Below are 26,437 nucleotides of genomic sequence, written 5' to 3' on the forward strand. Positions count from 1 at the left end.
TTTCTGATGGGGGAAGAAGAGAAGAAATTACTGAAAGATACATAGATCAGGGCTAGGAAATTCAGGGCTAGGAAAGATCTAGAAAGGCTTAATAATAGATGGAGGGAGTAAAAGTGAAGTACGGACATAGAAAAAGGCAGTAGAAGAAAACAAGGTCATGATGCGTATGCACTTTCAGGAGGCAGGAGGGGCAGGGATATGTTTAACTATTCTATTTCATCCTAGAAAAAGCTTCCAAGTAGGAAAGAAACTAATTTTATTTTATAAATAAAACTATAGAAGAATTAGACAATATGGATTCATATATTTCTAATGGAGAGGAAAGGCCTTCCTAAATACATTACACCCAAATGCCATGATGAAAATAGCTGATCTAACCATATAAATATTAAAACCTTGGTATGACAAGAACATCCTTTACCTCCTCTTCACCTCCCCATCCCCACATTCATCCTTAACAATATTGGAAGGTAAATGACAAACTGGAAAAAAAAAATCTGTAGCACATGGCAGTTAATATTACACACACACAAGAACACAAACATATATTCAACTGAAACACGATTTTAAAGGCAAATGATAGATTAGAAAATTGTACCACACGACAAAGAGCTAATACTTTTATTATATAAAGATTTTAATGACAAAAAAGATGAATGCTAACATATAAAATGGGTAAAATATGTAAAAGAAAACTTGTTTTTTAAAATGATCAATAAACAGGCAAAAATCTCTTATCAAAAGAAATGCAAATATAAGTAAAACAGCAACACTCAGGGGCAAAAACAAAGAATAGTAACAGTACAGATAAGGATGTGGCAGAATGAATATGAATATAATTGGTGGGACTATAAACTGAAAAAAAAGCTTTTTGGTGTACATTAATGTTAAGACTTCATATTTATTTCTACTTCCAGCTACACATTTTAAAGTTACTGGACAAGTACACACAGACGTATAAATCAGAATGCTCAAAGAGCTCTAATCTTTGTGAAAAGCTGGCAAAAATGTAAGTATCTCTCACTGAAGGTTGACTAAAGTACAGCTATGAAATGGAATACTAGGTGGCCATCTAAATGGATACAGCACATACTGTGTGTGGGGGTGATGTGGTAGGAAAGGAGGACAAACAGGTTTAAAAATGTAAGATATAATCCCTTTGTTTTGGAAAACTCACATACTCGTATGTATAGTGGTATGTATACATATCCCTAGATTTTTAAAGAATGCTCACTAAAATGTACTCGGTGGTATACTTTTATGGACATTCTTCTCTACTACTGTCTTACTGTCTCAATTATCCTTTTTAGAATGACCCTGTATTATTCTTACAGCTGGGGGAAAAATCTCTCTTCTTTAAAGAATCTTTATAGGCCTATGGTAAAAATGTCTCTTAAATAATACCTGCCAGCCTTTTTATTAGGCAGGAACTAGAAAGTAAATTTAAAACAAAACAAAACTATGAGAGAAAAATCTCACTGCAACCAGCAAGCCTCAGATACTACTCTAATCTGTATATTTCACAAAGCAGCAGCAAGGACGGAAAGGGATCATAAATCAACCACGAAAAGCATATGGAAATCAGGCCCCCACTTTAGTATGGAAAAAGCCAGCATTCTTACATCGTTCAACACATTTTACCATAGTCTAGTCCAACATTTTCCAAATTGTTCTCTGTTAGACATTACTGTTCTGATTGATATTAAATATATTTGCGGGAAAGGGGCAAACAGGTTAACAAATTTAAAGTAGTGTATGTTAGGAAAAACTGACATAAAAACATTAAACATACTTACAGTTATTTGTTATTTGGGGATAAATGTGTATTAGAAACAGTGTGCCATTCAGAGAATGCCAAGAAATATGACATCATACAATGCATGAACACTTGCTGTTTTCAATCTGTGACTGAGGTACAAACAGCATTTAACCACCATGTGGAAATATGTCTCGATTTGATGACTGCTGATCAGTTCTAATATGATTTCTTATGTTACAAACATATATGTATAATTATCACAGCATATGTGGAAATTAGATATATAAAACAGTATATATTTAGAATTAATATATGTATATATAGTACCGATCATATTTAGAGAGACAGATATAGATAGATCGGTATGTAGATGGGTAAATAGACCGATAAAAGGGATACACACAGAGAGACAAACATAGACACTAAGCATCTTGGATATTTTTGACAGTTAATGCTACCTTATTTGACACTAGCATGAGGAGGTCTAGCTAGTACAGCAATGGGGATCGGAATGGTTGGATTCACAGGAAAATTAAAAGAAGTCAGTAAGGAAAAATGAGGCATTAAAAATAAGCCCAAAGTTTGAAACCTCAAATTTTATAAATATCTATACTAACAAACAAGAAAAATAAAATTTTTCCTAAACATCACGTCATTCCTCCTCCCCTTAACAATTACCTTTAGTGTTAGTTCAGTCTAGACGGTCTTTTTAAAACTTAAAGAAATATATCCAATTATGATTCTCTTTGGCAGATGAGATGATTTTTTGATATTCTGTTCTGTTTTGAAGTATTCATAAAGAATTATGCATTGTAAAAATTTAAACAAAACATAGCTGCCTAATTACCCAATTATATTACTCTGTTTATCCTTTAATCAGTATCAAATCTCCCAAAAGTTATTTAATACAAATTGTTCATTCACCACCTCTAGAACACTACACAAATCAATTTCTGCATCCTTAAAAAGTAAAGTTTAATATTTTCAAAATACATTTTAAAAACTCTTACCCATATTGCAAGTTTAGCCTTATTTCCATCCACTGAAATTGTTTTCACCTTAAAGTCAACACCTTAAAGAAATGAAAATTTTGATAAGTCTCCCAGTAAAACAGATTTTTAAAATCCATTACCAAGAAAACCAGAAAACAGAAGAGTCACCTTTATCACATGCCCAGTTCACACCCCAAATTCTTAGAATTCTGGATGTGGAGATAAAATCCAGGATCTTAGGATTTAATCAGGATAAATAAAAATCAAATGCTTGTAGAATTCACTCATTCACCTACCTTCCATTCTTCCAAAAAGGAAAAACAAAATTCAGTTTAAGGTGATAACTCACTATATGCGTGTTAAAAGTCAAGAGCTGCAATTACAGTGCTCACATAAAGAAGACTATGCATGGCTGACTGTGGATCATGGCAGCTTCCAGGGGCTCCCTAAGCATCCACATGCTACCGTTAAGAGTGCTGTCCACTGTCAGCCAACCACTAACTCAGATCTTGACTGTAAGCAGCTTGGGGAACCGGTAAAAATATAAAAGGGTCCCTCACTCTCTGTCATATAATTTCTTTATTTTGTTTTTATCCTTAAAAAACACTATTTTTATGTGATAACCTAATCAATGATAACCTGCTACAGCACAACTTCAATAAAAGATTTTATACATGAAAACATTTATATACAACCATCTAAGAATCTTCACAAGTGAAAGAGGAGTGCCCAAAGTTCTATGAAAAGATTCTGTAAGTACTAATGTATGTAAAGAAAAGAGTTTCATAAGAAGTCACACAAGGCTTTACTACAGCAGCCAAAAAAGAAACCTCTCCCTTTCCAGGAAAAGGAGTTGACACATGCCATCTGGCTTAAATGAACAGCAACTGCCCACAGGTCTTTAAAGAGTTCAGTCTACCCCACTGGCCAGAGGGAAAACATTAGCTCAAGAAGCTTGGAAAGAAACTTTCAAAAGATCTTATTAGCTTGTCACAATTAATTCAGAACAGCCCCAACGAAGATGAACAGCACCCTCACATACTAAATGCTTAATAGAACACCTGTCACCAATATGGAAATATATTCGTAATTCTTGGAAGACTTGTGGTGATCCATTACAAATACAAATTCGGTAATAAAAATGCACATTCAAAATGTGCATTATGCCAGGTCTTTCTGTATACCAAATATGTATTTTTTTAAGTTTGGTGTTTTGAGCTGGGGTGATAAAGGAGTTGATAAAGCCTAGAATGACGGGCAACCATTAGTAAAAGGACAGTGCTGATTACACAGCAGAAGAAAAACCTAAATATAAAATTTCTTCACAGCCAAACAAACAAAAAATCCCACACGCTAAATAATCTTTTATTTACCAGGTCTACATAAAGAAGTTACTGTGCCATTTTAAAAATGGAACCATCTACATAAACATGAAATTATCTACATTTTCTTCCTATTGCTTTTAAAAAGAAAAAAGAAAAAAAAAAGCACAAAGCCTGAGAAAATTCAGAAAAGGAAAATGGTTCTGATTTGGTGCAGGTACTAAATGATAGCCACTGGCAGACATTACACAGAGATAGCCTCTGTCATGCACACTCTACAGTTAAATTCTCAAAGTTTTTCAGGAAGTATATAAATAACTAATTTTTTTTCTTAATAATCCCAGGTACATGTTCAAGAGCAGACAAACATCTTTCCTAACTATCAGCTAATTTGTTTACCCAAGAAAAGAAACCCACCACTTCCAGAATGTATGTGTTTTCTTCCCATACCCCATCTCCACTTTCTTTTCTTATTTCCTGGTTTTGCATGTTTGTTGTCAACAGTCTAATGACTGTTTCTGACATAAGAATAATTTGCATGTGAATAACTAACAATGTGTCTAAGTTATGCTTTTGACATATTATATCTGAAACTTACCAATACTATCCACAGGAGACACTGCCCACTGTCGTCCTGCCATCAAAGCTAACAGACACAGGTAGCCTGAAGGGGCACCTAATCTAAATCCAGACCCCTAAAGTCCCCAGTCATCTTCCCTAGGTTCCTCTGGTGAATCTCACATGCAGCAAGTGAATCTCACATGTAGCAATTGAGCTGTTCAGATCTCACATGCTAAAACTGCTTCTTCACCATGCTTCTCTTTTGTAAGTGGATGATAATTTGCCTTAATTGGTAGCAGCAGCGGGAGTCTTTTTGAGAGATTTGATTTTGCCAGTTTCTTACCAAATTTGATTAAACTGTCTTTTCAATCTCTTCATGTGGATAACATGGAGCTCACAACAGAAACAGAAGAACTGTCATCTCAACTTTTTCTTGTCCATTTGTGCTTGCATTTTTAATATGATCTTTAATTCAGTTTCTTTGCAAGAATCTTTTTTTGGGCACACTGGTAAATTTTCATGTGGCACTTACTGCTTATTTCAAAGGTTCCATTAATTATATTATCTAGTTTTAACTAAAACAACCTTCATGAAAAAGGACAAAGAAAATACGAACTCAACAGTAGATATATGTGAATGAGAGACCAGAAGATATTAATGGAAGCAGAAGCATATGTCTTGTCCAAGAGGAGAAAAATCAATCAATAGAAACTACCTCAGAACTGACACAGATGTTACAACTGTACACCACATGTTCAAAAAGTTAAGTAGACATGAGTGACATAAAAAAAGATCAAATAGAACTTTCTAAAGATGAAAATGGGCTGGGCACAGTGGCTCATGCCTATAATTCCAACACTTTGAGAGGCTGAGGTGGGAGGATCGCTTGAGGCCAGGAGTTCAAGACCAACCCTGGCAAAATAGCAAGACTTTGTCTTGACAAAATAAATTTTTTTTTCTGTTTTGAGACAGAGTCTTGCTGTGTTGCCCAGGCTGGAGTGTAGTGGCAGCGATCTCGGTTCACGGCAAGCTCTGCCTCCCAGGGTCACACCATTCTCCTGCCTCAGCCTCCCCAGCTGCTGGGACTACAAGCACCCGCCACCACGCCTGACTAATTTTTTGTATTTTTAGTAGAGACAAGGTTTCACCATGTTAGCCAGGATGGTCTCACTCTCCTGACCTCGTGATCCGCCCACCTAGGCCTCCCAAAGTGGATTACAGGCGTGAACCACCACACCCGGCCAAAAATAAAATTTTAAAATTAGCCAGGCATGGTGGCTTGTGCCTGTAGTCCCAGCTTCTCAGGAGGCTGAGGTAGGAGGATGGCTTGAGCCTGAAAGGTCAAGGCTGAAATGGGCAATGGTTGTGCTACTGCACTCCAGCCTGGATAACAGAGCAACACCCTGTCTCAAAAAAAAAAGGTAAAAATGGCAATGTCTGAGATGAAAAATACACTGGATGGGATTAACAGCAAATTAGATGCTGCAGAAGAAAACATCAGTGAATGTGATGACACAGCAATAGAAACTACCCAAAAGGAAGCAGAAAGAAAAGATTCAAAGAAAATGAGAGACCATCGATCATCTGTGGGACAACTTCAAGCCGGCTAATATGCAAACAATGGAGTTGATGAAAAACAAGAGAGAAGGGAGGAAAAATATATCTGAAGAAATAATGGCTGAAAAATTTCAAATTTGATGAAAAATATAAATCTACAGATCAAAAAAGCTCAATAAGCCCCTGGCAAAAAACAAAAAAAGAAGAAAAACTCAGAGACATCATAACGAAATTGTTCTAAGTATTTTAAATTAAATATTTTAAATGAAAAGAAAAACACAACATCAAAATTTGTATGATGCCACTAAAGCAATACTTTTGGGAACATTTATAGCACTAAATGCCCACATCAGAAAAGTAACCTAAAATCAATGACCTAGGCTTCTAAACTAAGACAACAGAAAAAGCAGCAAATTAAATCCAAAGAAGTAGAAGAAAGAAAATAAAGTTCAAACCAGAAATTAAAAACAGAAAAACAACAAAAATCCATGAATCCAAAAGTTGGTTCTATAAGAAAACCAATAAAACTGATAAACTTCTAGTGAAATTGATCAGGAAAAAGAAGCCAAAAAACATTATAAAGGATGAAAAAAAAAATCACACCATTCACAGATTGTACAGAGGTTAAAGGAATGACAGAATGTTATGAACAAGTTTATGCCAATAACTTTGACAACCCAGATAAAAGGGACAATTTCCTTGAAAGATTAAAAGCTACCAGAATTTACTGAAACAGATTACAAAGAAAATATTTATAGAATACAGATAAAAAAGGAAATGTGAAGAGAGTCAAAGCATATTATTATGAAAAATCCTAAACATAAAAGAAGGCAGTAATGGAAGAATTCAGAAACAAAAACTCTTTAAGGAAATAAATAGCAAAATGGCAGAAGTCCTTCTTTATTGGTATATTAAATGCAAATAGAATAAACTCTCTTATCAAAAGATTGGCAGAATACTTTTTAAAAATTCAACTACATGCTTTCTATCACAGATTCACTTTTGGTCTAGAAATACGTTGAGAGTGAAAGGACAGGAAAAGATATTCCAAACAAATAGTAACCAAAAGAAAACAAAGGTAATTATACTAAAATCAGACAAAATAGACTTTTAAGTCAAAAACTGTTAGGAGACCAAAGACAAAATATTTTGATAAAAAGGCCAATTCTCAAGAAGAGACAACAATTATAAACATATACACCATTGAACAGAAGTCCAATATATATGAAGCAAACCCTGATAGAATTAAATGGAAAAACAGTGTTACAACAGTCGGAGATTCTGTTTATTTATTTTCCTAAACACAAGACCTCCACTGAAAATACTGATTACTTTTATTGCCTGACAGAATTCCAAAACGTCTTTTTTCCTTTTTTTTTTTCACAAATTACATTTTATTTAGATTTTTACAATTACAGTTTTATTACAAAGGTTACAATATCAGGACCAACCAAAAAGAAAAACACATAAGGATGAGATCTGGGAGGGTCCCAAACATGGAGCTTTCATGCCTCCCTCCTCCTTTCCCCGCAGAACCAGAGCACATCACCCTCTTTTTTTTTTTTTTTTTTTATCCTCCCATATACTTTATTTTACTTTTTTTAATTTCAATAGGTTTTTAGGAACAGCTGGTATGTGGTTACATGGATAAGTTCTTTAGGGTAATTTCCGAGATTCTGGTGCACCCATCACTCGGGCAGTGTGCACTGTACCCAGTGTGCTGTTATTTTATCCCTCATCCCTCTCCCTGAGTCCCCAAGGTCCACTGTATCATTCTTATGCCTCTGTGTCTTCATAGCTTAGCTCCCACTTATAAATGAGAACATACAATATTTGGTTTTCCATTCCTGAGTTACTCCACTTAGAATAATGGTCTCCAACTCCAGCCAGTTTGCTGCAAATGTCATTATTTTATTCCTTTTTATGGCTAAGTGGTATTCCATGGTATACATATGCCACATTTTATCTATTCGTTGATTGCTGGGCATTTGGGCTGGTTCCATATTTTTGCAATTGTGACTTGTGTTGCTATAAACATGCACGTGCAAGTGTCTCTTTCATATGATAAACAGTTGGAGATTTTAATACACCACTTCCAATTATGAATAGGGTACTGAGATATATTATCAACAGAAAATAAAGGGTTTGAAGGCCAGTTAGAGCCAACAGAATACTCCATACAACAACAAATTTTTTTCAAGTGTACATGAAACATTCTCCAGGATAGGCCCTATGTTGGCTACAAAACAAATCTTAACACATATAAAAACAATGAAATCATGCAAACCACTTTTCTGATTACAATGGAATAAACCTAGAAATTAATATCAGAAGGAATACTGGTAAATTCACAAATACATGAAAATGAAACAATACCCTTTTAAACAACCAATAAAAATCATAGAGAAAAATTAGAGAATGCCTTGAGACTAATAAAAATACAATATATTAAAACTTAGGGAATGCAGTGAAAGCAATGTTAACACACATTTTTTTTTGAGATTGAGTCTTGCTCTGTCACCCAGGCTGGAATGCAGTAGTGCGATACTGGCTCACTGCAACCTCTGCCTCTTGGGTTCAAGTGGTTTACCCATCCCAGCCTCCCTAGTAGCTGGGACTACAGGTGCCCGAAACTGTGCCTGGCTAATTTTTGAATTTTTAGTAGAGACAGGGTTTCACCATTTGGCCAGGCAGACCTCGACCTCCTGACCTAAGGTAATCTGCCTGCCTTGGACTCCTAAAGCGCTGGGATTACAGGCATGAGCCACCACGCCCAGCACACAAATTTATAGCTGTAAATGAATATATTATAAAGGAAATAAAACTTCAAATCAATAACCTAACTTCATACCTTAAGGAACTAAAAGAGAAGAGTAAACTCTGTGCAAAGCTAGCAGGGCAAAAGTAATAAATAATATGAGCAAAGATAATTAGAGAATAAAACACAGTAAGGAAAACTGATAACCAAAGTTGTTTTTTCTTAAAGATTAACAAAATAGACAAACTTTTAAACTAGATTAACTTAAAAAAAAAAAAAAGAGAGAGAGTGAGAGAAAAGATTCAAATTACAAAACTCAGATATGAAAATAGGGCCATTACTACCAATTTTACAGGAAAAAAAAGGATCATAAGAGAATACTATAAACAACTGTATGTCAACGAATTGGATAACCTAAATTAAATCGGTAAATTTTAACAAATATACAATCTGTCAAAATTTACTCATGAATAGAAAACTTTAATAGACCCATAACCAGTAAGAAGACGGAATCAGTAATCAATCAAGTTTATTCCCAGAATGCAAGAACAGTTGAACTTCAAGAAAAATGAATCAAAGTAATGTATCACACTAAGAGAATGAAGGGTTTTAAACACATGATGATCATCTTGATGCAGAAAACGCATTTGACAAAATTCAATTCCCTTTCATGATAAAGACACTCAACAAACTAGGAATAGAAGGGAATTTCCTCAACATGATATACACCACATATGAAAAACCCATGGCTAAGTCATACTCAATGGTGATAAAGCTTTGGGTTTTTTCCAAGTTGTTTCGGCTAGTCTACTTCCTTCGCATTTCCTAGTGAATTTTAGAATCAGCTTGTTGATTTAAAAATAAAAGCCTGCTGGGATTTTGATAGGGATTATGTTGAATCTATAGATCACTTCGGGGAGAACTGACCTCTTAGCAATATTAAATCTTATGGCTACTGAAAAAGTTGTATCTTTCCATTCATTTAGGCCTTTAAAAATTAATCTGAAAGTATTTTGTAATTTTCAGTATTACACATCTTTGACAATTTTGGCAAATTTAGCCCTAGGTATTCCATAGATTTTTATTTAAAATTTTACTTATATTTTTCGTCTTCCTTTTATTCATTACTAATATACAGAAATACAATTGACACTTTAAATATGGATTTTGTATTCCTGTGGATTTTTACATTCCTCTTTTCCAATCTGGATGCATTTCTTGTCTTACTGCCCTGCCTAAAAATTTCTAGTACAATAGCAGTGGTGAGAGCTTATATCCTTATTCTATTCCTTATATTAAGGGGAAAACATTCTTTCATCATTAAGTATGATGTTAGCTGTATGTTTTTTACATATATCCTTTTATCAGGTTTCTATTCACAGTTTACTGAGAGACGTTATCAAGAATACATGTTGGATTTTTTTCAAATGCATTTTCTGCATCTATTGAGATGATTATGTGATATTTCTTTTTTAGTTTAAAGTAGTGAAGTATGCACTGATTTTTTTGTTCAATGTTAAACCAACTTTTCCTTTGTGGGATAAATCCCACTTCGTTTTGTTGGTTTATTATGTGTTGTTCTTCATATGTTTCATATCAATTGATAATTTTTCAAAAGCACAAAAGCTATTCAGTGTAGAAAGGACAGTCTTTTCAACTAATAGTGTTAGAACAACTGGATATCCATATGCCAGGAAAAAAAAAAGACCTTCATACCTTACATTGTATTCAAAACTTAATTCAAAAAATTATACTTAATGTAACACTTTAAACTATAAAACTTCTGGAAGAAAATACAGGGGAAAATCACTGCAACCTTTTATCAGACAAAAGATACAACACTGAAATCATCATCCACAAATGGGAAAATTAAGAAATTAGATTTCATCAAAATAAAAAACATATGCTGTTAGAAATATACTTTTACACTAATGAAAAGACAAGCCAGAGACTGGGAGGAAAACATTTGCAAACATATATCATCTAATAAGGGGCTTAAATGCAGAATATATTTTAAAAACTCTCAAAGCCCAACAAAAAGCAAAAAACCCACTTAAAAATTAATGAAAAACTTGAACAGACACTGCAAAAAAATACATATATACAGTCTATATAAATGTGTATATAGACATTAAAAAGATACTCAACCTCATTAGTCATTAGCAAAATTCAAATTAAACCACAATGAGATCCGAACACATACCTACTTACCCATTTGAAAATAAGGTGAAAATTTAAAAGGCTGCTCGTAGAAATATAAAAGGTGAGGGGTACAGAAGAATAAGAATTCTCATATGAAGCTAGTGGGAATGTAAAAATGATACAACCACTTTATAAAAATATGGCCAAACTGTTTTCCAAAGTTAAATATGCATTTACCATATGACCCAGGAATTCCATTATTGGGTATGTATTCTAAAGAAATAAAAATTAGTATTCATACAGAATCCTGTACCTGAATGTTTACAACAGGACTATTCATAATCACTAAAAACTAGAAACAACACAAATGTGTTAAAATAGATGAACAGATAAACCAACTGAAACTGTGGTACACCCACACAATGGAATATAGCTCAGCAATAAAAAGGAACAAACAATTCACAGGAACTTGGATGAAGCTCAAAGGCATCAAGCTAAGTGAAAGCAGTCTCAAAAGTAACATACCATATGACTCCCCTTATGTGACATTCTCAAAAAAGATAAAACTATAGACCAGATAAGTGGCTGCTGAGGTTAGAGGCAGGAGGACCAGACTAGAATAGAACAGAAAGCGATAGCACCATGTAGTTTTGGGGATGATGGAACTATTTGGTATGCCAACTGTGGTGGCAATTATATGACCATAAACATTTGTTTTAATATGTATGTTAAAAATCAAACTGTACATCAAAAAAATCAACTTTAATGTATAATTTTAAAAAATACTGCTATGAATTCATATGTAAGAAACACAATAGATCAAAAATATTTTCTGAAAGAATAAATTATCAAGAATGTGTATTGTAAAACCTCTACTTCTTTTCAATTTAGGATTTACTTTGTTGTTGTCAAGTCTGAGACTGATTCTGTATAACTGTTCCACAGGCTTTTAAAGTAGTGAGATCTTTATTCAAAAGATTTGGTGATTGTGTTAGTCCAATTCCCTATGCCTTTATCTGTATCTTTTGGGTCTATATATCTACAAAAGAAATGCAGCAAATCTAATACAACTGTGTTTTCATCAAATTCTTTTTTTTTCTTTGAGACAGAGTCTCGCTCTGTCATCCAGGCTGCAGTGCAGTGGCACAACCTCGGCTCACTGCAATCTCTGCCTCCCGGATTCAAGTGATACTCCTGCCTCAGCCTCCCGAGTGGCTGGGACTACAGGTGTGAGCCACCATGCCTGGCTAATTTTTGTATTTTTAGTAGAGACAGGGTTTCACTGGGTTGGACAGGCTGGTCTCAAACTCCTGAAATCAGATGATCTGCCCTCCTCAGCATCCCAAAGTGCTGGGATTACAGGCGTGAGTCACCGCACCTGGCCCTCATCGAATTCTTTTCTTGAGTTTTGAAGTTTTTATAGAGAGCTTCTAAGTTTGGTGCCTACTTATTTATGACTGTTATAGCCGCTTAGTTAATTTACTGGGCCAACATTACATACTATCCACTTGATTCTGTCCAGTGCATTAACCTTAAATTCTACCTAACTTAGGCTTTATTTTACCACATCACTTTGGCATTTTTGCATTTGCCTGGGTCAGCTATTTTCAACCTTTTCTTACTTCTTTTTCAACTCTAGCTGATAATCTGAATTAGTATGAGAAGTGGACCCAGATTTTACTTCTTCCCTCTTAATTATATTTAGCATTCTTTGACATTCAGGTCAAATATGTGGTTGATATCCTGTGAAATAATTAAAAGAATTCCAAATTAGAAGTTGGGAGGCTGGAGTTAGCCCCAGCCTTCTGACTAAGGTATAGCCTAAGGAATATAGACTAAGGTATAGAAATCAAAGATTTCTTTCTTTCTTTCTTTTTTTTCTTTTTGAGATGGAGTCTCTGTCACCCAGGCTGGAGTGCAGTGGTACGATCTTGGCTCACTGCAACCTCCACCTCCTGGGTTCAAGTGATTCTCCTGCCTCAGCCTCCCAGGTACCTGGGATTACACATACCTGCCACCATGCCTGGCTAATTTTTATATTTTTAGGGGAGACTGAGGTTTTACCATGTTGACCAGGCTGGTCTCGAACTCCTAACTTTCAGTGATCCACCTGCCTTGGCCTCCCAAAGTGCTGAGAGTACAGGCGTGAGCCACTGTGCCTGGCCCAAAGATTTCAAATGTTCAAAGGGGAAAACAAAACTGAAAATTCGAAGTATCCAGAGCAATGACAAAGAAATACTCCATACCAAAACCTATGGAACACAGAATTGGTTCCTAGAGAACATCTTTAACAAAGAATACGGATTAAAAATAAGGGACTTAATATTTATGTTAACAAGCCAAAAAAAAAAAAAAAAAAGGCCAAAAGAAAAGCAGGAAGAACAAGGGAAAAAAATTAAAGCAATCCTCAAAACAATAAAATAGATACATTCCTTAGGAGACGAACAAAAATAGACAATTTTAGAAATGAAGAGCCACAATCACAGATAATGAAAAGCTTAAAATAATACTATGTGCAACTAACTTAAGAGAAAATGAATACTTTCCCAGTTACACTCCCAAGACTATTCTAAGAATAGAAAACTTGAAGAGGTTGGAATGGTAAAGAAGGAAGGAGGATCAGATTGATTCAACAGGTAAAATGTAACCCTTAAAGAACAGATAATTCCAATATTATTTAAGCTTGTCATGAAATTTTTTCTTTTTTTTTCTTTTTTTTCTTTTTTGAGACAGGTCTTGCTCTATCACCCAGGCTAGAATACAGTGGTACGATGACAGCTCACTGCAGCCTTGACCTCCCAGGCTCAAGTGATCCTCCTGCCTTGGCCTCACAAAGTGCTGGGATTATCGGCATGAGCCACTGCGCCCAGCAGAAGTCATAGGTATTTTTGAAAGCTCACTAAGGAAATAACATCAACCCATAACAACCACAATTTGTCTAAGTGTAGTTGAAATATGCCAACCCTCAAAAGACATTTTCACATATTTTAACAATTATAAGTCTTAAAATAGATTAAGAAATATGTGTGAGCCAGTCTGAAGTAGAAAAATGGTTTTACATTCATTTTCTAGGTTTTTATTTGAAAACAGTTTTTTAAGGCACCCTTTTTATATTCAAAAGTTACATACAAAAGTTATATACAAAAGTTACAAAACGAGATAAATAAAAAATAAAAAACAACGTAAAGCGAATTGTGCCTAATCAGATTATATAAAATTAGTATAACTAATTTCTACAGGATCTAATTTCCATGCTTACCAATGCCATCTATGCTACCAATTACTTAGATAAGTACCTGATTAAGGACCATCATGTGACCCTGTCATAGCAGAAAAAGAAACCCAATACTATCTTTTATCAAACACTCCTATGTAATAAGCAAACAAACAAAAACCTGGTCAAGATACTTTTGCAGGCTGAGAGCAGTGGCTCACACCTGCAATCCCAGCACTTCGGGAGGCCAAGGTAGGAGGACTGCTTGAACCCAGGAGTTCAAGACCAGCCTAAGCAACATGGTGAGATCCCATCTCCAAAAAAATACAAAAATCATCCGGGCATGGTGGCACGTGCCTGTAGTTCCAGTTCAGGAGGCTCAGATGGATCACTTGAGCCCAGGTGGTCGAGGCTGGAGTGAGCTGTGTTTGTGCCACTGCATTACAGCCTGGCGACAGAACAAGACCCTGCCTCAAAAAAAAAAAAAAAAAAACCTGCAATTTTGTGTGTATGACTGTTTATTTTTATGTCAGAAATGTTATCTTGTACCACATTTTTAAATATTTGTGTTTCGGTATGTTTCCTTCTGAGTCTCAATATGCATATGTTGGATTTCCTTCTCTGATTTCCATATCTATCATTTTCTAATTCATGTTAACATTTTCATTAATTTTGGTAAATTCTACCTGCTTTTTCCATTTCTAGACTCTGTCTCTTGTTGTATCTTCCACAGTTCTCTATCATCTACATGATCCTTTCCATTTCATCCTCATTTCAGTAAAGGTTTTATTTTCTAATTTCATTTATTTTTCTTTCTACTCAATCAGCTTACCTTGCATTTTCTCATGCAATCACTCTATTTCTTCCCTGGCCTCTTATATCAACTGCTTTGAGCTGCTAATGAAGTAAATACTTCATTAAGCTTTCTAAACTCATGGCAAAATGTTTGGTCACAATGTTCATCTTCTTTATGGCAATATTTTAGGTTACTGTTCTTCATTTGTCCTTTGTTTTTCTGTTTCTTTCTTCCTTTCTGATTTCCAAACATTTGTGGCAGTCAAGCTTAATGAATTCCTTTTGGTTATTCATCTTTGAAGAAGTGCTGGTTGTACGGAACCTGCTATTTGTATGAGGTTCATGCAGAAGGCCAGAGTGCCTCCAGTTCTGAACTGACAACCTTTTCGTGATTCAGAGATTTACCTAAGAGACAGTTTAGCGTTTTACTTCTCAACAGCCAGTGCAGGCAGGCAGTCTGGAGGTTTTTCACAATGCAGTCAACTCCTCCCCAACTGCTGTAGAGATAGACACATATTACTTCCTGCAAAAATGGTTTGTTTATGTGACTCCCTGTTTGGCTTCATTTCCCCCACTTCGTAGAATCAAACTAGGTGCAGGAAAGCTCCTGCCTTGAGCCGAAGAAACCCATTTCACTTTTGTAAACAAGGGGTTTAGGTTTTATACCTCAGGGGGGCCTTGCAGTTTCATGTTTCTTGTTGTCTCTGAGCTTCACGGCCATGGCATTCTATCTACTTCTTCCCACATGCAGCCAGCCTGATCGCCACTGCTCCTGGCAACAATTCCACCTATTTTGTGGCTTGGGGTTTTTAACTGTCTTCTAGTTTAGTGGAATGCTGGGTTTGTGTGTCAGTTTTTTCCTCTCTTTGTTGTTTTTATCTAATTGCCAACAAAGAAAAATGCTAACTTTATAGTACCATCTGCAAATCGCAAATCCAACAATTATCTTAAAAGAGTATCTTATACAAGACGGAAATTTAAGTGTCTCACTAAGTTACTAAAAGGTAACAATACACTTTCCTTACTACTATTTTACTGTGGGGTAAAACACCAATTTTCCATAAAACACTAATTTTCACAAGGTCATTAAGTAATTGTTTTTATTTTTAAAACTCATGTGTGGGCTGGGCGTGATGGCTCACGCCTGTAATCCTAGCACTTTGGGAGGCTGAGGCAGGTGCATCATTTGAGGTCAGGAGTTCAAGACCAGCCTGGCCAATATACTGAACTCCATCTCTACTAAAAATATAAAAATTAGCAAGGCATGGTGGCACGCGCCTGCAATCCCAGCTTCTTGGGAGGCTGAAGCAGGAACATCACTTGAACCTGAGAGGTGGAGACTGCAGTGAGCTGAGATCATGCACCACTGCACTCCGGCCTGGGCAACACAGAGAGACTCTCGTCTCAAAAAAAAAACAAAAACAAAAAATACATATATATACATATATATATACATGTTATTACCTAAGGCAGAAAGTAATCTGATGCTTCAATGTAAAAGATACTTTGTTCAACATATTCAAGATCCACGGCCTATTTGAGGAACAAATTATATATATTTTCACCAGCATACTATAATCTTAATATATGTCTTTGCAGAAGACAAAGCCTTTTTAGTAATAAAGACAACCCACGATTTGGCATGCTACAAGTCCCCAAATTCCATTTGAGTTTGTAATGTAGACAGTTAATATTATATGTATGTTCATTCCTTCAGTAAAATTTTAACTTTAGGCAAGTTTATTTTTCTGCCAGTTGCTACTGCTCTCCTCCTGGCTAGCCATTACCAATATGTACTTAGACAGGTTTTGACCAAAATAAGGTTTTACTACTAAGTAATTTTTATAGAAGTAAATAATACACCAGTCTGGGCACAGTGGCTCACACCTATAATCTCAACACTTTGGGAGGCCCAAGGTGGGTGGATCACTTGAGGCCAGGAGTTCAAGACCAGCCTGGCCAACATAGCAAAACCCATCTCTACTAAAAATACAAAAATTAGCCAGGTGTGGTGGTGCATGCCTGTAGTCTCGGCTACTTAGGAGGCTGAGGCACCAGAATCACTTGAACAGAGAGGTAGAGGCTACAGTGAGTCAAGGTTGTGCCACTTCATTCCAGCCTGGGCAACAGAGCAAGACTCTGTCTCAAAAAAATAATAATAATAATTAATTAAATAATAATAATAAAGCCAAATTACAATGGATTTTGAATTAGTGTTTTAAATGATTCCCTTTCCTATGATACAAATAACAGTAAATCTGTAAATGTTAATATCATGCAAAAGCTAAGTAATGCCTAATTTATTGAAAATTTACAGGCACCATGAGTTCATATGAAGAAAAAGAAACAAACAAACATGAGCTCCTCCTGAGTTGGGCATGGTGGTGCATGGCTGTAGTTCCACCTACTTGGGAGGCTGAGGCAGGAGGATCGCTTGAGCCCAGGAGTCTGAGGCCAGCCTGGGCAACACAGCGAGACACTGCCTCATAAAAAAAGAAAAAAAAAAAAAAAGAGCTCTTACTTACAGAATTCCAAACAAGATATGTAGACAGAGTGATGGCATTTTAAAAAAAATCCCCATTTGATAACAATCACAGTTGGAATGACAAGATCATATACTGTCCTTATCACTTGTCACAGGCAAGAATTATCAATGGATGCTACAACAAGAGGGCAAAAAGTGTAAGAAGGAGGATACCTATATAGTCTCAATGTATCTCTCTACAATAAATATATATATTAGTTATGAAGGGAAAAATAATAACTTCACAGAGGAGTAAGCTGGCATATATCACTTTAAGTAACCAAAGTCCCACCACTAGTAAATGGGATAAATAGACACAATGTGCCTCCTGACACTATGCTCTGAAAAACACTTCTGTGGAATTCCTGCCAAAACTGCATAATCTGAATCTAACTGTAAGGACACACTGGATATACACAAATTGAGAGACATTCTACAAAATAATTATTTACTCTTCAAAAATGTCAAGGCCCTGAAAAGGCAAATAAAGACTGATGAATTGTTGATTAAAAGAGGCTAAAGAGGCTCGACACGGTGGCTCAAACCTGTAATCACAGTACTTTGGGAGGCTGAGATGGGTAGATCACTTGAGGTCAGGAGCTCGAGACCAGCCTGGCCAACATGGCAAACCATGTCTCTACCAAAAATACAAAAAAAAATTAGCCAGGCGTGGTGGCATGAGCCTGTAGTCCCAGCTACTCGGGTGGCTGAGGCAGGAGGGTCACTGGAACCTGGAAAGTGGAGGTTGCACTGAGCTGAGATGGTGCCACTGCACTCCAGCCTGAGCGACAGAGTAAGACTCTGTCTCAAAAATAAATTAATTCATTAATTAAATGAAATAAAAGAGGCTAAAGAGAAATAACTAAATTCAACGTATGATCCTGGACCCGAAACAATTATTTGTCTTTTGGTATATGAGACATTAATGGAACAACTGATAAAATCTGTGAATAGAAAATAAAATGTATCTATATTCATTTAAGAAATACACATTAAAGTATGCAGACATTGAAGACATCATGTCTACAAACTACTCTCAATTCATTTTTTTAAAAAAGAATACTGTGTGTATGTAGAGAGAGAATGATAAAGCAAATGTGACAAACATTAACATTTGGAGTAATTTAATAGGATACACATGAATTATTTGTGCTATTTTTACAAATCTGTGAGTCTGAAATTGTTTCACAATAAAATTTTAAAAATAGACACACAATAAATGAAAACAAATAAAGGCAGTTAAGAAAAACTCTTTATTTTCCCTGACAATAATGCTAGGATCATCTTTACTATATTCTCCTCATCAGATCATGAAATTTTAAAGCTGAAAAAAAAAGTATTCTCTCTCCCCAAATCCTCCCAATTTACAGATGAAGTTAGTAAGTCAAGTGACTTCATCAAGATTACACATAATTCAAGGCAAAGCCAACCAAGACTATTAGCTCTGACTTAGCTCAGCTACCTTTCAACTATTCCAAGTGGTCTCTTCATCCCTTTACGTTGTCTCCAGTCTAAACACATGATACCAAAATACTTACCTCTATCTTCTCATATATTCTCATAAGTTAGTGTGACTAACCACTTTCAGGCGATCTAAATTTTATCCTTAAAAGGCATTTAAGTATCATTGCTCCTAACAATCCTTAATAACTAGTATCAATACATATGTGAAGATAAGAATACATGTCAAACACTGTAGCAAATGCTGAACATACAAAATTAACACATTCTGTTAGGTCCATGATGACGGAGACCAAGTTTGTTATTCAATATTATAACCCCTCCTCTTAGTAGCAGTCCCTGGCATACAATAAGTATTCAAATATAACTGTTATATATTATAAAATAAAAGACAATCCATAGTATAGGAAAGAAATGTGTGTACCGATAATCACATTAGCAGTTTTAATAAAGTGCCATGAGACAACAGATAAGGAAGTTATTTTCTCTTGGTAAGATCTAGAAAGGCTTCAGAGATTTAATGATACCAAAATAAGTCTTGAAGGACGAATAAGATTTCAACAGACATGGAGGCAGTGGGGTGGCGAGAGGAAAGTAGAAAGATTTAGATTAAACAGGCCAAAGGCAAGAAAACACTAGCCATTTCTATAGAATTTTTAAACACAGGCTTACCTATTGTTGCTGCAAGTTCTGGATCAAATGTATCATCTGTGAACCTCAAGAGCAGGCTGAAAGAGATATTAAAAAGACAGGTTGGGAACTTGAATTTTCTCATCATATGATAAATGTGTTCATGACTATTTGGTCACACATTATTAGATGCAGATAATAAATGATGTAGGCCTGCTCTTAGAGCAGGTATACACAGAAAAATTAAATTACTAACTAGTGCAGGTATACACAGAAAAATTAAATTACTAGAAAGGCAATTTAAAAATCCCAAGAGCAAAGTAGTTTACTATTAAATATATTCCCCATGGTCTCCGACACAATCCCCCAAGTACAAAAGGTGGGGGTTTTTGTTGTTGTTGTTGTTTTTTAACTGTTCTGGTATGTCCTTCTGAGAAAATGATACTAGCAGCATGTCATGCTTTAACTGACATAGATGAAAAGGGAAAAAATAAAGTCCCTTAGAATGCAACAAACTAGCTTTTAAAAATCTGATTGTGTAATCCACTCTGAATTCAGCAAAACCAGAAACATATCAAAGCCGAGCATTCTGTAACATGCAGTATGGCTACTACCTAACAGAAGATATAGTAAAAAGAGAGGTAAAAAGAAAGATCACAGGACAGAGTAGGTAGACTCGGGCAAACACGAGGTAGAGTGTGTAAAACCAAGTAGGCAACTGGAGGCTACTGGAGGCTTTTAAAGAAAGCTATGACAAGTACTGCTCTTTGTTTTAAAATGTTAATACTAACAAAAAATAGAAGAAAATCAACGGAAGACAACTGCCAAGGTTATGGCAAGAGAGAACGAAGGACTAAACCTAGGAAATGATAAGAAACTAGAAAGGAGGGATAAAAGATAAAGACGCCAAGGGATAAAAAGGGATAAAAAGCTAAAGACGCCAGATTAGAAGGGTACTCTAAGATTTTACATCTTCCAGAATTATTTTACTTACTATGAAGCAGAAGTGCCAGTTATTAGAAGCTCTTCAAAAATGAAATCTAAGCTTTTGTTAAAGCCCTTGATTTTAAAGTCATTCAACCTTCCCTCATGTTAACTTCTGAAGTATAAGACTATCCTAATTGACTTGTTTGCATGAATAAAATCAAAGAAACAGCCATCAGGTATCTAAATTACAGAAAAATCTTATGACTCTTTCTATAGGTTGTGATTATTGCTGGTAGAGGTATGTTTTGTCTATAGAGATTTTGCAAAACATAATGGCCTCCTGGTAGTTTCCAAACCCACTGTCATTAATTATATTTGAAGGGTTAACTCTCCCTTACTGGTTTTGTTTTCTTCTGTTTACCATAAAACCAGCATCACAAAATCAAAGTAAAACAGAAGAGTCAAATTCTAGATTTATCCACCTAACATCTTGACTATATTTACTTACTTGGAACGTGGGTAACAATACTAGTAAGACTCTTAAAGACTACCTATAAAATTTTTCTTTTCTCCCAACATACTCAGTTAACCATAATTTAAGAAAAGATACATAATATCTACATGTGGTCACCACAGAAAATATTACCACAAAAACGTAAGTTAACATTACCTTGTAGACTAGTTGTAATAATATCATAATAATACAATAATTATGATATTGGGTACTGTTTACTGAACATAGGGCAATGTGCAGACACAAAGTCAGAGGTTTTTCTCTCATAATTGCTAATCCTTAAAAGGCCTTTGTTATTAACAGTACTTTATCAGGAGAGGCAGGGAATTGGTGGCATGGTGTGAAGCAACAAATTTTAATACAGGCTCTGGGTACACATCAGATCTTAGACGGGGTACCCTGGTAGCCCAAAAAGTATTCTAAATTCTATGTATGTCTTTTTCTAGGCAGAGAGTCCATTTCTCTATCAGACTTTGAAAGGGGAAGAGAGTTCATTTCTCTATTAGATATTGAAAGGAACAAACAATCTCAAAATAATTAAGAAGCACCTTTTTTTTTTTTTTTTTAGAGACAGGGTCTCACTCTGTCACCCAGGCTGGAATGCAGTAGCACAACTGCAGCTCACTAATCCTCCCAGCTTAGACCCCCAAGTAACTGGCACGACAGGTGTGCATCACCACAGCTGGCTAATTTTTTTATTTTTATTTTTTTAGAGGCATGGTCTCGTTATGTTGCCCAAGCTGGTCTCGAACTCCTGGCCTCAAGAGATCCTCCTGTCTCAGCCTCCTGAGTAGCTAGGATTACAGAATGAGCCACTGCACCTGGCAGAAGCACCATTCTTATAGTATTGTATAGTTACACCCTCATATTTTCAAAGTTAAAGGAGCAAAATGTTTTCCATGCAGAAGTAGAGATGGAAGGAGTAACTATCACCACGGCACTTAGATGCGACCAAATTTATAATAAACAGTGTGATTACGACTAATCTGCATTTTTTAAATTTACAGATGAAATTCACCAAAAAAAAAAAAAATGTGAAGGCAAGGGGCATAGGAGGGACAGCAATTTAGATAATAGGTCTCTCTAATCCCTTTCAGTTCTTGATACATTCTGCTACTCTTTACCTCACCAGGCCTAGCCACAGAATCCTAGTCTTATACATTTAGGGTCTGAGAGGTTTCTATTCCAACCCCCTCACTTTTGAAATGAAGGCCTACAGCATTCAAGTATCACACACAAGGTCACACAAGTGGCAGCCCCAGTTTCATAATCGTGATCTCCTGACTACTATCACATACCCTTTAGACTCTCACACTATGAAATACACTAGAAAGTAATCCACTAATTCGGATTAAACATATCCTTTGTTTTCCCCCAACAACACAAGTGCTATCTCACTTCCACTAGCTCCAGCTCTGTAATGAAATAGAAACCAACTTGGTTAAAACAATCCTTTAAGATCATATCCACGACAAACGTTTTTGTGCTAATTCACTTTAAAAGGCATAGCCTTCTATTTTAGTGGAGTCATTTATTCTCATCTTATCCAGAAACATAAGTGTTCAAGATTGCTTTCCATAGCATATCACATAGGCAAATAATGTATATCTAGCTAGACAAATAAGACAACTTTCTCACTATATGTAATCCTTTCACAAAAGAAACAAAAGTGTCAAAATCTTGCTGCGAGCAGTTGATAATCCATTGCCACGTATTGAGGAAAAAGTTTAAAACAGATTAGGCCCATGGTAAATGTGTTTCGGTGACATGAACTAGGGAGACTTATAAATCCACTTAACAGGCCTTACTCTACAAGGAGAACCTTGGTTGGGTGTCACGGCTCTCGTCTGTAATCCCAGCAATTTAGGAGTATGAGGCAGCAGATTGGCTTGAGCCCGTGTGCTTGAGACCAGCCTGGGCAACATAGGAAAATCCCACCTATGAAAAAAATTTTAGAAGTAGGGCCGGTTGTGGTGGCTCATGCCTATGTTCCTAGCACTTTGGGAGGTCAAGGCAGGTGAATCTGTTGAGCTCAGGAGTTCGAGACCAGTCTGGGCAACACAGTGAGTCCTCCTCTCTATAAAAAATAAAAAACACTAGTCAGGCATGGTGACTTGTGCCTATAGTCCAGCTACTCAGAAGGCTGAGAGGCTGAGGTGGGAGGATCACTTGAGCCCAGGAGATTGAGACTGCAGTGAGTTATGATCATGCCACCGCACTCCAGTCTGGGTGACAGAACAAGACCCTGTCTCAAAAACACAGCTGGTAGAGCAGAGGCGTTTTGTTTATATACTCCAGTTAACCTTCCAGAAAATTTTAACACACCCTAACTTGTCATCCATGCAATACATTTAGAAAAAGTGCTAACAGACCATGTATTGGGTTGAACTACATGAAATGACAATCAACCATTCTTGACTTCAAAAACTAATTTCATATGACTGAACTTAAATGAGAAACATGTCTCAAGGAAAAAAGAAAAGAAAAAGAAAGATCACAAGGCTATGAAATTCCTATTAAGACAATGTTTACATTAACTTTTTAACCCTCAAATATGTATGTGCAATAACAGATGATCATGTAAATAATTTTACTCATCCCTTTTACACACACACCGACAAATCATGCTGGTTTGCTAATTCATAGTATTTCATTATTCTATTCCTTGGTATGTGCAAATCCTTCATTCCGGTAGACACAGAGTACATTACATGAGGAACACTATGAAAACGTGTTGTCAAACTGGTGGCTCACGCCGGTAATCCTAGCACTTTGGGAGGCCGAGGTGGGCGGATCACGAGGTCAAGATCGAGACCATAGCCTGGCCAACATGGTGAAAATCCATCTCTACGAAAAGTACAAAAGTTAGCTAGGCATAATGGTGCCCGCCTGTAGTCCCAGCTACTCGGGAGGCTGAAGCAGGAGAATCGCTTGAACCCGGGAGGCAGAGGCTGCAGTGACCCGAGATCGCGTCACTGCACTCCAGCCTGGCAATAGAGCGAGACTCCGTCTCAATAAATAAATAAATAAATAATATCAGAATATATTACATAAGTTTTCACATTCTGAAGAAGCTTTTAAAAAGTAAGACTTTACGAAGTGACTTTTACAAGTTATTTGAGGAGAGCTTTCATTCTAGCTTGTAGAATGAAGGCTACTTCAATCTATGAAATATAAAAAATCATTTGAAAGATATGTGTATCAGAAGGTATAGCTAAAATATGGAACTGATTACAGCCCCCGGAGTGTAAATGTGGTTTAAGGATCAGGACGGCCTTGAACATAACCTACTCATAATCAGATGGCAAGAATGACATCACCTGGAGAACTCTGTTCCAAGACCTGGATGAAACCACAACCCTCTAGCAACATCCACTTAGATCCATGTCTTACCTTATCCTCAACTCCACTGTCAATATTATTTTCCCCAAGGAAAAAAGTCAAAAATGAAAAGACAACACTTATCTTCTGTCTCCATAGGATGTGGCAAAATGAGAAATAACAATTACATTTTATTTTCAAAGGTGACCCACGGCTGAAGCACTCGGACCTTACACTAAAGCGAAATTTTCCAGCAGTCACAAGATCCAGGAGTACTTTCACAGCCGACTAATAAAAAAGTAAAAGAAGCGACATTAAGCTGCGCCCGAACAGGCCAGGAATGGGACCTAAGGCGTCACGAAACTTCCCGAGGACATTATGTATTTAGAGGAGGCCCCACAGAAACCCTCAAGTGGGAAAGTTATGTCTCCCGGGTCTCGGGGTGACAGGCAACCTGAACCCCGAAGAGCTCGAGGCAAGGCGCCCCCCGGCCAGATTCGGGCCCAAACCAACCCGCCACGCCCTGAGCTCCGCGCAGCAAACCGGCCGGCGGAGCGGCGGCCCTTGGAATGGTGTTTTCTCGGCGCCACAGGAGGGAGTGCGACCCAGAGAACTTGGGCCTGGCAGAGGCCAGGAACCTGGCAGGCGCGGGTGGGGAGAGGGGAGCAGAAGCCGCGGGAGAGCGCGGCCCAGAGGCCGAGGAGGGCTCAAGTGGAGCCGGCCCGAGCCCGCCGCCGCAGTTTACAGTTCCCATCGCGGCCCAGGAGACAGCAGCCACCGGGACAGAAAAGAGCCCAGTCACCCTCGTCACGACTCGCACGCCCGCCTCACCTGGACTTGCCCACCCCACTCTCGCCGATGATGAGGATCTTCAGGGTGGTTAGCACGTCCTCGTCCATCCTGACCCCGCTCCGCTCCGACCCCAGCTGGCCGCCCCGGTGCGCCTCTCAGCCCTTCAGCAGAGTGAGCTGCTGCGCATGCGCATCGCTCCACGGCTGCCACCTTCCTTTCACACCGGGTGTTCAGGCTGCCGAAGCCCTGGACGCCCGAGTTCCGCCTTGAGGTAGCTCCACGGCTGCGCAACCCAGAATCCCCGGCGTTTTTCCGGACTGCGTGTTCCTCCCCTGCGCAAGCGCAGGTGAGTAGAGCTGTGTGTGACTTCGTTGGCTTCTACGTGAGGTCTAGCTCCGCCCCAACCTCAACCTAACCCTCCTGTCGAGTCAGTGGGAGGACTGAGTCAGGAGAATATCAAGCTATTTTATTTCAGCAGCTGCTCATAACAGCTGCACTGCGGTGGGTAAAGCACTGTGCTTGAAGCAGATTATCTTAAATTTAGGTCCACCTCTACCTTATAACTGCCTGTCATACTACCCGGCATGCTGAGCTTTTCTCCATCTCTGAGAGACACAGTAACACTTCTTAGAACATCTGCTTCTTATTGTTATTAAGGTTAAATGAGTTAACTTGTGAAGACATATTAACCAAAGCGCTCTATAAAAGGTGTGATCAGGTATTAACCTGCTGGCTTCCCCTCTGTTAGAGTGGAGAGCACCCTCCACACCCTAATTCATCTTGAAATGGAGGCCTAGACTTCAGGTAGGTCAAGTGCATTACTTCTGGCGGTGCAACTTCAAGCCATCTCTTCCTCCTCATAAGAACTGCTACACCCACACTGCAGGAAGTGTATGTCTACACCTTGCCTCCTGCATTAAGTTGTAAATCTTAGTGAAGACACCAAACCTCATTCGTAATACTTAGCACAGTGCCTGGTACATGGCAGGTGCTCAATAAACCTCAGTTCTCTTGTCTGATTTCCTTGTACCTGCAGCTAATGTCATATACAATAGATATTTGATTAAAGACTACATATAAATAAAATTTCAAATGTTAAGAAATTAATTTGTTAAATAGCTGGAAAGGCCCTTTCAAAAGATATCCAAATGGCTTCACCTCCCTCAGG

The 26,437-nt window shown here is 37.2% G+C and overlaps 1 protein-coding gene across 2 annotated transcripts in view; it reads right to left on the reverse strand.

Annotated features, from left to right (window-relative positions):
* Positions 1 to 25,641, reverse strand: part of RAB18 (RAB18, member RAS oncogene family) — a 36,154-nt gene extending 10,513 nt beyond the window's left edge. Inside the window, exons 1-3 of one of the 2 annotated variants that reach the window (XM_010381415.2) lie at positions 25,309 to 25,641; positions 19,758 to 19,813; positions 2,770 to 2,831 (exon numbers count right to left, since the gene is read on the reverse strand). In XM_010381415.2, the coding sequence (XP_010379717.1) occupies positions 2,770 to 2,831; positions 19,758 to 19,813; positions 25,309 to 25,376 (186 nt within the window). In that variant the 5' untranslated portion in view covers positions 25,377 to 25,641. The remainder of the gene's footprint in view (positions 1 to 2,769; positions 2,832 to 19,757; positions 19,814 to 25,308) is intronic. The other variant, XM_010381416.2, reaches the window with a different exon arrangement.
* Positions 25,642 to 26,437: the final 796 nt, after the last annotated feature.

This window comes from Rhinopithecus roxellana, chromosome 11, assembly GCF_007565055.1.
Source record: "Rhinopithecus roxellana isolate Shanxi Qingling chromosome 11, ASM756505v1, whole genome shotgun sequence".
NCBI lineage: Eukaryota > Metazoa > Chordata > Mammalia > Primates > Cercopithecidae > Rhinopithecus > Rhinopithecus roxellana.